At 51.8% G+C, this 14,953-nt stretch overlaps 1 protein-coding gene across 4 annotated transcripts in view; it reads right to left on the bottom strand.

The window, feature by feature from the left end:
- Positions 1-1,851: 1,851 nt before the first annotated feature.
- Slc6a17 (solute carrier family 6 member 17) overlaps positions 1,852-14,953 on the bottom strand; it is a 48,937-nt gene continuing 35,835 nt past the window's right edge. For all 4 annotated transcript variants that reach the window (XM_075981644.1, XM_075981645.1, XM_075981646.1 and 1 more), the window contains exons 7-12: positions 11,687-11,928; positions 11,237-11,429; positions 8,936-9,128; positions 8,193-8,352; positions 6,277-6,439; positions 1,852-5,806 (exon numbers count right to left, since the gene is read on the bottom strand). In XM_075981644.1, the coding sequence (XP_075837759.1) occupies positions 5,438-5,806; positions 6,277-6,439; positions 8,193-8,352; positions 8,936-9,128; positions 11,237-11,429; positions 11,687-11,928 (1,320 nt within the window). In that variant the 3' untranslated portion in view covers positions 1,852-5,437. The remainder of the gene's footprint in view (positions 5,807-6,276; positions 6,440-8,192; positions 8,353-8,935; positions 9,129-11,236; positions 11,430-11,686; positions 11,929-14,953) is intronic.

Here is a 14,953-nt window from a genome sequence, read left to right as displayed (position 1 = left end):
GGTGTCCTCCCATTTCTAATCTACAGTGAGGTCTGGGTGCTCTATGAACAGCTGCCAAGGCCCATAGAACATGGTGGAGGTGAAATATCCCCAAGCCCAGGCCTCAAGAAATAGGCAGCTTCCAGCTGAGCTTCCATTGTTTTTATTTTTATTATTTATTTTTTATTTTTTGCTCTTGAAATGGTCTCCCCAGGCACTGTGAGCCATCAGGTGAGAATCTGGTCCCAGAAATGAACTGTGTCAGAAAGGTCAGTTGCAGAAAGTCACTCTGATCAGCAAGCCCAGCTGAACCCCACTCCTACCCATTTCTACGCAGGAATTAGATATTTGATGCATGTGAGGAAAGGCTCCCTTGGGACTTCCAGACCAGCTCTTCCATGAACTGAATACCCCTTAGTCCCCACTGATCTACAGGCCTAATCCATACTGGAATTCCCCATTCACAAAATCATGAGGTATGGTATGATGGTTATTTTAAAATTTGGACTGACTCGGAGTACGGCAAAAGATTATTGATTCAGGGTGTGTTATCTCCTTCAAACTATTCTCTCCCCCTCTTCTTCTTCCCCCTCCCCTCTTCCAAATTAGAAAAGGTAGGCTCAGAGAGATTAAGTAACTTGCCTAATGTCTCTCAGGAAAAACAAGACCATCCTGACACTTAAACTTTACTTTGAGGACTTGGCTTCAGAGCTCCACTGCCGTGAAGCCCTTATATAGTGTCTTAGGGTCCGTGTACCCCTCCTGGAGGGATAGCTGCCATTTCAACCAAATTTCCCAGAAATCTGAGTACCTGTATATAGAATGATTTGTCCAACACTGGGACATTCCCTTGTCTGAGAGATAAGTAGGGGGATTTGATGGGACAAAAGAGGTGCCTCCTTGGTCAAATCAGGGCACTGGGTGCTGATTTGCCTGTTGTGGGGGTGTCTCTGGCTAACATGGAGTCTGCCCCATGGTGCATTCTTAATGTTTATTATGAATACTCTGCAGAGTCCGTGACAGTTGAAGAGGAGGTTTCCCAGGCTAAAACGTGGACAGAAAGGGGTTCCTGCCACCTGGTGGCTGCTCGTGGAACAACGGGAGACAGGGACAGGAAATGGAAGGTCCCTTTGGAGGGCCCTGCTGAATGAGACAGAGAAGGCATGGTGGGCAGCGTTGATCCAGACCAGGATGGGGCTGGAAGAGAGTGAGGTTCTTCCCGAGACTGTGCTCCTAGTGGAGGCAAGAAAGGGGCTTCTCCGCCACCAGCTCTCTCTGTTCTTCACGGTCCTGCATTCAGTGGGTGCTTATATAACAAAACTTGGGGTATCACACCTTATACTTCACCTGTAGCTTCCGCTGAAGATTCCAAAGGACAGCATTTGCAGTGTGTGTGTGTGTGGGGGGGGACTCTCAGCACTTAGAGCACGGCTTTCTGGAACCAGCCCACTTCCCTAAGGACCAAGTCAGGCCCCTGCCTTTTGTGTTCCCCATAGACCTCTGGTACTGCACCCTTGCAGAGTGTACATATGTTGCTTTTCCCTGAAGCCAGGCAGAGGAATGACCCCTGAAAAGTCCTGGAAGAGGACACTGAGCAGCACATTCTCATATTAGACAGAGCCTCATTTTCCTCGCCAGAAAAAAAAATGTAGGTTCCAAACATTTCCCTCAGAGAAAAAAACTTAGCTGTACAGTCGCTGAGACATAGTAAGGCCAAGAACAGTGCGCACATCGTCAATACCTAGGGAAGCTCCCAGGAAACTGGATATCCATCCTCAAATTTCTCAGCCAGCATCCATGAGAATAAAATCACACTTTTGTCCCAAAGCTCCCCTCAGCTCCCCGCACCCGTGTAAGAAAGGCAAGAGAGAGTGGTAAGAACAGACACTTTATTGTACACCAGGGTAGGGGAGACGAAGGAGGGGCCCTGGGGTGGCATTGCCTCATCCCCTCTTCTGGGCTGAGTATCCTGACTCAGGGCTCTGACCAGTCCAGGACACATGGATTCTAACTGCTCTGAACCTGTGCCTGGCCCTGAAGAGACTGCCTGATATGTGTTTAGGTCTGTTTAAAGCAGGACTTCTCATGAGAAATGACCCTGGGCCCTCCTCCACCAGTTCCCTGCCCTTTCAGACCTAAGGGGAGGGACCAGCAGGGTACAGAGTCACAGGTGTATTGCGACCCGCCTCGCTCCCATTCCCTTTTCACAGTGGGGCCTACTCTGGTTGGGGGAGGGGTGCGATAAGGAAAGGAAGAAGGGCAGTCCCTACCTGTTAATACTTGCAGGCCTGTGTGGGGCTGGCTCAGCCTCAGGGCTCACACAGGCTGCCTCTGGAGGGCATTTCCTGGCACTTAAAAAGCGGCAGCCCTGAAGATTTATTGCTTGATGGCAGATGCCAACCTCACCTGCTTTCCCTTGGGTGCCTCACGTCTCCCCCACCACCCAAACTGGGCCTCAGGCTTCACACTGTCTCCCGGAAGAGGGGCCCAAGGGCTCCCTGAGCAAGAGGCTGGTGATTGGGGCTGGGGGACAGGCAGAACAGGGAACCCTTAGGTGTACCTCTGCCCTGCCCCAACTCAATTGACTCACAGCCCCCCCCCCCGAAACCCCTTGTCTCCTGGTGGGCACTGTTTGGGCAGCACTAACCAGCGGCAGTGGGGACCCTGGCCCTCACTGCCAGGTCCTCCAAGGAAGCTGGGGCTGGATCTTCAGTGTCAGGAGACTTCACCTCATCTCTCCTGAGGAGCCAGCAGAGGTCTAAGGAGCAGCTGTTGCTTTCTGGGTATTCAGGACTCTTTCAAGGTCAAACGCAGGACAGAAAGGCAGAGAGACGCCTCCCTCGGACAGCTGTCCGAAGAAACCCAGCGCTGTCTGCTGAAGACCGAGTGCCTCCAGGGTGAACAACAGAAGGTTGGCTAGAAAATAAATGGGGCTCCCCTGCCACCCAAGGCCGTCCTTCCATGGAAGGACATGAGACATGAGTCACCTGTGGGAAGCAAGCCTTTCCCCATAGCTAGTGCTCTCTGAAGTGTCTGTCCTGAGGCCTCCCCATAGAGCTGAGAGGAAGACCCAGGTCTTCAGAAGGTGGTGAACACTGGGTGGGTGGGTGGGGGTGGGGGTATCACAGATCAGCACCTTACGCACTCACACCTACCAATGTCTCTCTCTCTATCTCTCACACACACACACACACACTCACGAAGAAAGGGAGCATGTGCTCTAGGACCTACGTCCAACTCACAGCAAAGATGCAACCAGGACAGGTTCCGGCCTACAGCTAAAGGCTACGACAAACACTACAGAGCCCACAACGCACAAGCAAGCAGCCTCGGCTCGGTTCCCCTCCCCCCACTCACTGCAGGCTCACAGGCTGGGGCCTGGCCCAGCCACGCTACAAAATTAAAAATATATCAAATATACAATGAAAATAGATCTGTACAGCACTGAGGATGAAAATAGCCCACCAGCCGCAGTATAATATGGGGTTTGTCATTTCACAGCAAGGACACCCACACGGACAGATTGAATGCACAATAGAAATAGCATAGAGAGGAGTACAGATAGTGGAGTCCGCTGGGGCCTGCACTTCCTGTTTTCTAATTCTGCTCGGGACTAGGCACAGGGCCAGGGAGAAGGTGTTGTCAGGCGAGGGGGGGCGATGACGGGATGCCGCACCCCCAAAGCGCATCTCTTCAGGGAGATTCGGACTCCCTCTCACCTCAGATACTAGGACAGGTGGAACTGAGAAAGCTAGAAGGGAGAGAAGGCGGTGAGGAACTGAGGAAAGAGAGAGATGGCAGGCTGAGGGGATGGACCTCTCAGGCTAGGAAGGGAGGTAACCAGTAGGCATAGGGTAGAAGGTGGGCACCTGGGCCTAGTCTGCCCCTCTCAGTACAGAGGGAAGTCAGGGCCAAGAAAATGACCCCAGGAACCTCTGGAAGTTACCCAGGTCAGTTCCTGTCCACCAAAACTTTGAAATATATATATACATATACACATATATACACACACATACACACATATATATACATTTATGTATGTGTGTATATACATATATATCCACCCATCCATCCATCCAACCTAGTCTGCCAGTCATACATATATATATATACACATTCACACACACATATATATGGATATATATATCCATACACCATCTCTCTGAGGTCATACTGCAGAGAGATACCCTGATTCTCAGGTCAGTTTCTGAGTCCTTACAGGCTGCTCTGAAACAGTCCCTCTCCCAGGGGAGCTTTGATAGAAGGACAGGGACACTGCCAGAGGCTGTACCTTCCTTCAGGGCCTAAAACCAGAGGCTCTTTGCTTTGCCACTGCCATCCTGCCCAGAATTGCCTGTGCCATATCTCTGAACAGACTGGGGGAGTTTGGGAAAGTTTCCAAGGTGTCTTCACACGAGGTGCACACTGGTGGCTGTGCTTGTGCAACAGGGAGAGCGAGTGGCAGCCCGAAGGGGCAGTGAAGTGACCTGTCTTTCCCTAGAAACGAGGGTTCCTGGTGACATGGCCCTGAACTCCAGGAACCCCCATTCCAGGAGAGAAGCTGCCACGAAAGAGGAAAGCGAGCTCCGGGTGAGAGCGGAAGAGAGTGTTTCACTTGTGCTCCAAACCTAGGTTGTGCTCTGCAAACCTCGCCTGGCGCTGCCCCTTTTCTCCCTGGGACAGAGGCCAAGACCACCACCCCTGGCGCCAGGCTGGATAATGGAGATCAAAAAAATGGCTAAACCCTAGTTAAGGTGACCCCTCCCTTCACCATGCTTCCAGGCAGAATCAGGAACATACCCGGTCCGCCCCTGGCAGGAGAAACAGAGTCATTTCAAAGATTCCATGAGCTGGCCGTGGAGCATTCCTTTCAATGCTCAGGTTCTCGCTCAAGCCAGAGGGTACCGCCTATCTCGTAAGACACAACTGAGGAGTTTCCTGACACACGTGTCCCTATCCCCATCTTAGCTCAGGAGCAGCCATGCTGGGCTGACAGGATGATGTGTTCTGTTCGTACGGCAGACTGGGCTAAAGTCTACCTCCTGTGCCCTCGGCCCTGAAGCCTCTCCCCACTACCACCAATACCAACAGCGCAAAGCGAGCCTCCCCAAGACCTGAGAACTGCAAGTGGTAGGTTTCACAGAGAGAGGGGGTGGCGAGTCCTAAAGTGCCCACTTGAAGTTCCCCCATACTGGGGTTGTTGTGGTTACATGGCTGCAACTTGGCAAGAGTTCTCAAAAAGTTACATGGGGTGGAGGCCTGGATGAGGGGATGGAATTGTCCCCAGTCCCCTGCTCATAGGTAGGGAGTTTGCTGGGACTTGGGTGGGAAACAAGGCCGGGCAGATCAACTCTCCGTGGACTAGCCTGGGTCTGGCAGCTACCACGGAGGAAGAGACTAGGCCCAGCCAAGTGGGCAGGTTGGGTATTGAGGGGAGGTGGGCAGAATGGCGCAGTGGTCACAGCTCTGACTCAGGGGTGCTGGCCAGGAGGTAGCCGCTTCCATAACGTCCATTGGGATTGCCGCTGCTCTCCAGGGGCGATGTGCTGCCGGGCCCCAGATAGGAGCGGTGGGTGGGCATGGGGGAGGGAGCCTCGCTGGGCACCTTGCTGAGGATGAAGCGGGTCTCATCGTTCTCCTCCAGATTGGAAATGTCCTTCATCATGCGGCCCTTCTTGTAGGACACAGAGAGGGTGTTGGAGCCGTCGGAGAGCAGGTGGAAGTGCCGCAAGATGAACACCACGGGGATGGGCAGGGTTGCCACAGCGATGAGGGTGATCAGCAGTGCCATGGCCCAGTTGGGGAAGTACAGGTAGCGCTCTGCAGCCTAAGGGTTGAGAGCAGGAAGGGTGCTGCAGGGCGCCAGGCAATGCCCCTCCCAAGCCTACAGGCTGATTTTTTCCCACCCTTGCCTATGGCCTCCCCTCCTCCCCTCCCTCCACCCTGACCAACTAGCAGTAGAGATGGCATCCCCAGTAGATCACCTTGGCTAAAGGGGGGGCTCAGTGTCTACATCTGTAGAAAGGGCAGGCAATTCTACACCATAGACACGAAAAGACACTGCCTTAGAACACCCGAGGAGTATGCTGATTTTGCCCAACTCCAGTTTCTCCGTTTATGTTAGAGGAATAACGCCACTCCTTAGGGCTGTCATACAGACTGTACGTTAGGAAGACAGGGCACCTGGCAAGACCTGTCACGGAGCTGCTGTCCTAGACAGGTTTGTTCCGATTGTCTGTTACAGTAAAGGCCTGAGAAGATGCAAGTGGTTCTGGGGTTTGCGGGGCCACCACTCACCTCCTCTTTGATCCAGGCACTGTAGCCTGGGGGCGACACCCCCAGCTGAATGATGCTGGCTGTGGTGAGAACAGCCATGAACAATGGGGACACGAACTTCCACATGTAGAAATAGAAGCGATAGGGTCGGAAGCCCAGCATCTCTGTTAGCTCCTGCATGAACCTGCCAGACAGAGCAGAAGACAAGAGTAGTAGGCACCTTCGCCACCGTGCCTTCCCTTTCCCTTACGGTCACTTGTTTCTGACCAATCCCTTCTGGGTTCTGCTAGCCTTTGTCTTCGGGGTTCACAGTGTGAAGCCCCAGTGGTCTCCAGGAGGCTCTGCTTTGCCTACTTCACACCGGAGATTTGATTCACTAGGCAGGCCAGGGACCAGTGGATGGGGATAGAAAGCTGAGTTCTCAGGGTGCTGCTGCCTCCCACCTGCCGTGCTCACGCTTCCCCCTGCTGGAGAAGAGGCAGTAATGCACCTAGCATGGGAAAGAAGAAGCTTCTAAAAATCCTAAGGTCTCTAAATTAGACCATGTGCTAGAATTCAAGGAGGCAGGCAGGCTACAGTTTTGGGTGGTACACAAAATGCATCTTTACCTCAATCACGCTAACCGAACCTGGCCACTCCTTCTGTTGTAAGTGCAAGCAACCTCAAGAGTGTTAGCGCTACTTGTGACTGAATCAGACATTTTCTTATCACCGCCTGCTATGGAAGATCCAGAAACACATATGTCCACCACTGTTTTTAAGTGACAGCTGTTACTAGACCCACAACCAGATCTCCAGAATTGTTGTGGTACAAATAGAGTACACACTAAACCACACTAAACAATGCTTAATCCGTTCTCAGTACCATTGGTTTTCTATATAATTATGGATAGCTAATTGCATGCATTTGAAAGGGACACTGTGAGAACAGGCACAGGGGCTTCCACAAGCTGCACAGGAGTCCACGGCACCACAGTCCAAGCCCTTCTGGCAGAGCCTTCCAGCCCCAGCGCGTGGGGCGAACACGGAGTCCGCTGTCCCTTCCTTTTCTCATCCCGCCGTCAATTCGCTCCTCCTTCCTTCCCTTCTGTTGTCTTTCGAGACAGGGGTTTACTGTGAGCCCAGGCTGGCCTCAGACTCATGGCAATCCCGCCTTGGTCTCACAGGTGACGGAATAATAGGCATTTGTCTTCACCCCTGTCCTGGGCGCTCCTTCTCTTATGCTTTCTGCCCCTCCTCCTCCTGTGCCCTCCCAGGAAGCAGATGTCCCCTGTGAGACACACTGGATTCCAAACCCATCTGGACATCAAGGAGGGTCAGGCTGAGCTACGCAGTGGAAGGCCTGGGCTTCTCTGAGGACAAGGAGAGTGGACACAGTCAACACCAAGAGGGTAGGAAGGTGGCAGTCCTGGGAGTCCCCGAGAATGAAGATTTGACCGTAAATAAGAACTGGCTGTAAGTGGAGATCTGCCTTGGGTCAGGCCATGAAACCAGATCTGACCTTACTGCTAAACCCCCTTTCTCTGCAAAACCAAAACTTGAGGCCAAAACCCATTCCTTAAAATTATAAATCAGGCTGCTGGAGTCTACTTGGAGGGCAGGGGGCCTTGGAATCCCAGCCAAGTGTTACACAAGCTAAGCAGCCATCTCTGGACTGGTCTTCGGCAAAGGGGCTGCAATAGTTAATTGTTTAGGCTGACGTCAGGATCGGAACCTAGGATCCCAAGGTCCTTAGCATGGCTCTGTCTCTTACTAACCAAGCAGCCTCTTTAGAGGCCTCAGTTTTCTGGTGCCAAGGGGCCCTTTAGCTCCCATAGTTTGTAATCTCTTGCCCCTCTCAGAAGCAGCCTCGAGAACGCAGGTTTCCCCCCGAAAAGTCCTCATGGGAAAGAACCCCCCTCCTCCACCTGTCCCCATCACTCTCTATGACCTCCTTACTTCTTGGTCCCATAAATCCAGGCCACAGCGATGTTCTCAAGGATGACGATGACGGTGAGTGGCAGGGTGGCCGAGTAGTCATCGAACATGGTGACGAAATAGTTTCCGGAGCGCTGGACGAACAACAGCCCCACGAAGAATGCAAAGACACAGCAGCCCACTACAGAGAGCCGAGAGGCCGGTGTGGGGGCAAAGGTGCAGGGTGGGGGGGACCCGGCTACCCCCCAGCATGCTGCTCCCAAGCAGGCCTGCAGCCTGCCCCCTCTATGATTCACAGGCAGGGCCCTGCCCTGTAGGAGAGCGCTGGAAGCTGAGGTTCTGAGCTCCCCCTACATCAGGCAGGGGACTCTTGAGGAAGGCATCAACTCTGCTTTCTTCCCCCCCCCCTGCCACACACACACACTCGTGCTCCCTGCTCCGGGCACAGCACCAAGCCCAAGGCAGCTGCTTCACTTAAATACTGAACTGAATTGAGATGATTCAACTGATTAGTCCTACGATCCTTTCCCGGGAAACCTTAGTTTTCCCATTTGAAAGGAGGATGCCACTACGCCACTCCTCCTCCCCAGGGATGCAGGGAAGAGGTAGACGGGGATCCTGAATGGCACATCCAGGTCCAACTGTCTATCATCTGGGAGAAAAGCCTTCTGCAGATGGGGTGACAAACCGCCCAATCAATTCAGAACCTGATTGTCATGCACATGCCGGGCTGGTGTCTGGCAGGGTGACAGGGAGTTAGTTACCTGTGAAGATCTCCTTGGGCACCTTGAAGGTATCGATGATAGGTGTGGTGATTCCCGCCATCGTCCCGATCATGCTGCCCAGGCCGAGGTTGATGAGCATCAGGAAGAACATGACAGACCAGAAGGGGGAGGCCGGGAAATGTGTCATGGCCTCAGTGAAGGCGATGAAGGCCAGGCCTGTGCCCTGCACAGACTGAGGGTGGGGCAGAGAGTGGGGGCTACTCTTACTCCAGAAGTCCTCTGCCTCCTTCCCTCTGGAGGAACAGGAATCACCGTTCCCTCTTTCACAGGGCTCCCCATTGCTACTTGAACTCTTTTCAGCTTGAAAGAGAGGATCTCAAACCATAGTGAACATCAGAGTCTCTGGAGAGAGTTAGCTGTAGTGACTCACACCTATAATTCCAGCACTCAGAGGGCTAAAGCAGGAGGATTGCCAAGAGTTCAAGGCCAGCTGAACTTCACATTGAGGTTCAGGCTTACCTGGACTACAGATTAAGATTGTCTCAAAGCAACCACACTAAACTAAAATGTTAAAAAAAAAAAGTCCCTGAGAGTTTCCCTAGGGGACCTAATTCTACAGATTGTTTCAGGACCCCAGTGGTCCAGGTGAAGATGCTCCCGTCTAGAAACACACACAATGTAGGACCCTGCTCCTCTAAGACTTCATCTTTGCTGCAGCCACAGTGACCACTCCTAGTTCTGAACTGCTGAATTGCAGACACCCAGGCTCAGCTGTCCAATGGGAGCAACTAGAGTCTTTAAATACCCACCCGTCAGGTTCTCCTGCAGAGACCACGATTTCACTGGGCGAAGGTTAAGGTGGTGTGACGTTTTCTAAAGCTGTCAGGGGTCTCGTGGACAGCCCAAGTACGGAGCCATTGCTTTAATACAAGGGCCACACTGCCTGCTCATGTCACTCACAAGTGTCCTGTTACCTGGAGGGAACTTATGAGTTCTCAGTTGTCATTTAGCTACTCTTGAAAAAACCTGCTGTATTCCTAGCGTTGTCAGAAGATCAGGTCACGGCTGTGAGAAGGGGTGGAAGGAGAGGATGCTGCCAGTTGGGCTCCTTTGCTCTTGAGTACGGGAGAGAAGCCAGAGATAGTGGGATGCAGCGCCCCCGGACTAGTGAAGCTGTCTTTTTGCTTTTCTTCTGTTAATCCTTTTTATTTAAGGGCACAGAATCAAACCCAGGATGCTAGACAGGCACTCTACCAACTACAGCTCCAAGCCATGGAGCAGCTTTTGGCATGGATCTCAGACACCTCTATGGAAAGCTTCTGGTCTTGTGAAGAAACTCAGGGGCTAATGGGGCTTGCTATCCCCAACATGAGCCTTGGCTCTAGCCAGAGGCCTGGGATCTGTGGATCTGTCTGGTTGATTTGCTGGTACCACTGTAGCAGAACGGTCATTTTGAAAGTGCCCAGAGGTGCAAATGCAAACGTGAGAAAGTTATCCCCACCTCAGCCCGAGCACTAATGGGGAGGAGCACCTCTGCGTAGCCCAGGAGCTAAGTCTCACTGTGACGGTGGAAGTGGGAGCACTGACGAGAGCAGGCGTCTCAAGGGATGAGGCGAACAAGGACTCTGGAACTAGAGCACTGATTTGTTTTCTGGCTTACTAGCTGTGAGACCCTGATCTCTCCCACAACCTACAGACTCCTTATTGATAAAACTGGGAACAATATTCATACTTAACTCATAGAGCTGTCGTAGGGGTCAAAGGAAATGGGAACTGGAGGGAATTAGCAATTACCTGGTCCACAGCTGTTGTTCTAAGTGGATTGTTTACACGGGGTCCTGTGTAGAAGAAGCCTGCTCAACAAATGGGGATCCCGACTCAAACAGACAAGGGCTCCTGCGATTTCAGCGTTTCCTTTGACCCTCCATCTAATCATAAGCTTCCCTCTGGGCATGCTGACGCTTCCAGCCTTTCTCCATCTATGTGTAGTGAGTCTTCACGTGTTGGTAAGTGCATGACTCTACGGCCATGGTTCTCAACCCGTGGGGAGTGACTCCTTTGGAGGTTAAACAACCTTTTCACAGGGGTCACATATAAGATACCCTGCATATCAGATATTTACATTGCAATTCACAAATGTAACAAAACTACAGTTATGGTGTAGCAACGAAATAATTTTATGTTTGGAGGGTCACCACAACATCAGGAACTGTATTAAAAGGTCACAGCATTAGAAAGGTTGAGAACCATTGCTCTATGGGCTTTCAAGGCCTAAGCTCCAGCCACTGAGCTTATCTTCGGGTTCCTGCTTGTCCTAGGAAGGGCAGTTTGTTCCAGTACCTTGTCAAGTTCATCCTCCAGGAGGCAGGGATCCAGGCCCAGGGCTGAGAACTGTTTTTCCTTAACAGTCATGATGACGTTGTACATCTCGGAGTAGTCCTTGGTGGTCAGGTGTGAGAAGTTGACGTGGGGTGGAATGAGGTCACGGCTCAAGACGTTGGAGTTGAGGTACCCTAGAATTTTCTCAGCATTCCTGCATTGCAAAGAGGGCAGGACCGGGTAAGAAGGGAAGTGTGGGGACCTGAGAGACCCCTCCCAGAAACCCAGGCAGGGCACCCATAGGCCACTGACAGAGACATCCAGGAGCCTATTCTTGTGGGCCAGGGCTGAGGAAGATGATGACCTCATCCCTTATGGGATGAAAGGGGCCTCTCATCCTGCCCAGTCCACCTGCTACCTTTGGGTGAGGCAGGCAGAGAAAGAAGGGACCAGAGGGGTCAGGCCACCTACTCGACCACACACTTCTCATTCATGATGTTGGCTTTGAAGCCCAGCACAGCAAACACCACGAGGGTGGCCAACACCGAGGTGAAGAAGTTGATGAAGGACACCAAGGCAGCATCGAAGTGGCAGTTATTGTCCTGTTTGTTGTAGCTGGAAAAGGCGATGACACCTCCGAAGCCCAGCCCCAGGGCGAAGAAGACCTGGGTGGCTGCCTCCCGCCACACCTGGGGGTCCAGCATCTTGTCCAGCTATGGGGATGACCATGGGGACAAAGACAGAAACAAAGAGATTTTTTTTTTACCCATGTGCCCACCATCCCCCACCCTTTCCGCAGCCTCCAGAGCTGATGCAACATGGCCTGGTATTAAGCAGTTGTAGCCGGGAGATTCCAGGCAATTCCCCTAACTCTTCCACGCCTCAGCTTCCTCTGGTGCAAAGGACAACCTCAAAAATTAAAAATGCTGAGTGCTTGCTTACACAGGAGGCTGAACTATAAGAGAATTTGGGTGGCGTGGAGCTATTCCCAAAGTCTTTTTCAATTCAAATTTTCTTTCCCTCTTCATTCCTCAAGGTAGGAGCTAAGGAGAATGAACGAGGCAGGGTTCCAGCATCCTTGGAGTTTATGGTCTAACTGGAGAGATGGACATTGGTAAACTGATCCCACCAACAGATGCTAAATTGCAAACATGGCTGGGACAGTCGGCACTCGGTGTTCAGAACAGTTGTGACAAGAGGGTCAGGATGCTGCCCAGGGAGAGAATCCTCAAGCTGGCCGTCTGACCCGGGACAGCAGAGATAAGAATATTGAGGAAGAGAAATCAGTGTGAGCATAGGGTGGCTTATAAAGGACATGGAAGTGCCTGAGGGGTTATGACTGGACTGGTGACGTGGTATAAATGGTCTGGCACAGGTAGGGGTGCAGGGGAGGCGAGCAAGTGGGGTAGTACAGGTGGGATGATACATACAGGAGAGGTGATACAGGTGGGATGGAGCCGTGCGTACAGCTGGGATATGTGGGCGGGAGAGGTGATCTAGGTGGGATGGAGCATGGGGTACAGCTGGGGTGATGTGAGCAGAAGATGCCATGCAACAGTGCTGCAGGGGAGGGGCAGTGCAGGGGGGATAGTTCGGGTAGGGTAGCACGGTGGTGCTGAGGAAACCCAAAGAGGCAAAGGCCTGTAGAGATCTTGGTATTCATTCTAGGAAAACACTTGATCCAGGATACACTAAGGAGCTGAAGAAAAAAGGCCGCTATTAGATATGCATACACAACAGTCATCGGTGTATGGAGCCAGGAAGCTGCAAGGAAGCACCTTCTGGAGGTTCAAGTGGCCTGGGATAGTGGCTTTCCTCCGGCCAGATGGTGCTGAGGGAGAGATTTAAAAGGGAGAATGAAGACCTGAAAGAGGAACTGGAGTTGGGTTTGCTAGACTGGCCGGCCATGTTTGTGGTCTCCCTGGAGAGGGGGCTGAGGGAAGAGAGGTCCAAGGCACTGGGCTGAGCAGGTCTAGAAGGCAGTTTAGAGAGGTTGAATTTAATGGTCTGGGGACTGTTGAACAGGTAGATAATGCAGTTTACTGCAGGGAGCACAGCTGGAGACAGAGGTTGTCCTGTAGACAGACAGCGAGAAGAGGACAGGTCCTGGGGCCAAACCCATCTCTAGAGTTTCATGCAGGAAAGAGAAAGTCACCTCCAAGGGAGCAGTAGATCCATGGTGGGGGGGGGGTAGGAGGACCTGGATGTGGTGCATCATACAGGGCAAGTTCACATTCCCAGTGACAGATCCTCAGGGAGGGTGCCAGCGGCAGGAGGTCACAGGTAGAATTAGCTGCTCAGGGATCCAGAGGTCCTGGAGCCAGGTGGAGGGAGGGAAGGCAAGAAGCCTAGGGAAAGAGTAGAGTCCAGGCATATAAGCTAGTTCTTGGAAGGGCCAGCCTTGGGCAGCAGAGCGGGTATTATCAGAAAACATCTGTGAAATCAGTGTTGCTGTTTTTCTATATTGTCGTTTTTTGTTTCAGGTGCTATGACTTGATGAACGGATGAAAACTTGGTGGGGGCAGGGACGTAGGAATGGAGAGTGGAGCTGTCTTCCACAAGGGCCCTTTGAAGTCCTCACTAGAAATGAAAGAGGGAGAAGGACAGGACAGGCTGCAAGCAGGTCGGCACCTCCAGTTTCTGCCTGCCGCTCGAGGCGTTTTTAATTTGACAGCCCTGCCTTCCCTGAAAAGCAAGAGGGGAAGGTGCGGAAGGGCAGAGGCTGCATCAGTGGTCATGGAGGAGCCTGAAAGACAAATGGTCCTGGGAATAGGGAAGGGATCGCCTGTGGGCCACTGCGTGTGCATAGACAAAGGTCTGCTCTGAACGGATGTTTGTCTTATGAGAAAGGGCCTCACTGTGTACTTCAGACTTGCCGAGAACTCATGCTTTTCCTGTGTACACCACTATGTCCAACACATTTTCACTGTGTGTGAGTGCGTGTGTGCACGAGTGCATGCGTGTGTGCGTGAGTGTGTGCATGTGTGTGTGTTAATGTATACTATAAGGGGTGGAACTCTGGGCCTCCTGCATGCCAGGATCCTGTTCTGCTTCTCAGCTCCACCTCTAATACAGAAGTCTGGCTTTTGATACAGGATGAATGTTTTGACTTTTGCTTTGTTTTGATTTTTTGTTTTGTTTTTTTGCAGAAGTACCCATGTCCAGGGCTCCTATGTAAAACCTTGGGACTTGAGTGAGGCTTTGCTTCTGATTTTAATTTAGGACAGTAATATGGTGCCGTGAGACACAGCCACATGAACATTCCCCAGCAAGATTTGGGGCGGGACTCTGTAATCAAACACTTCGGGATGTCAGCAGCACAATAGGAATTTTCACACCAAGTGAATCAATAAGGACTATAAATAGGCTCGCATCTGTGCAGGTTGTTTGCCCTCCAAGTGAGTTCTACAGGAACCAAAACACCTTTTTTTTTTAAATTAAGAAACAGGGGTCTGTACTGGGTTTAATAGGAAAGCAGAGATTAGAGAAAAGGAGAACAGTCACTGGATTCTGAGAAATGACTCTTTAAACACCCCTCTCCAGAAGGCTCCAGAAATGATTCTTTAAACACCCCTCTCCAGAAGGCTCCAGAAATGGGCTGAGGGATTATATATACTCCCTCATGATGGTTGTGTGGCCATCACCGGTGTTTCCTGATGTCCACTGTGAGGGTTTCACCTGTCTTTGAGACCTAAGCATGGAACTTTGTTAGGATTCTTGTCATTCCCTGAAGCTATA

This window comes from Microtus pennsylvanicus, chromosome 7 (genome assembly GCF_037038515.1).
Source record: "Microtus pennsylvanicus isolate mMicPen1 chromosome 7, mMicPen1.hap1, whole genome shotgun sequence".
NCBI classification, from domain to species: Eukaryota; Metazoa; Chordata; class Mammalia; order Rodentia; family Cricetidae; genus Microtus; species Microtus pennsylvanicus.
This window is presented reverse-complemented; position numbering and strand designations above follow the sequence as displayed.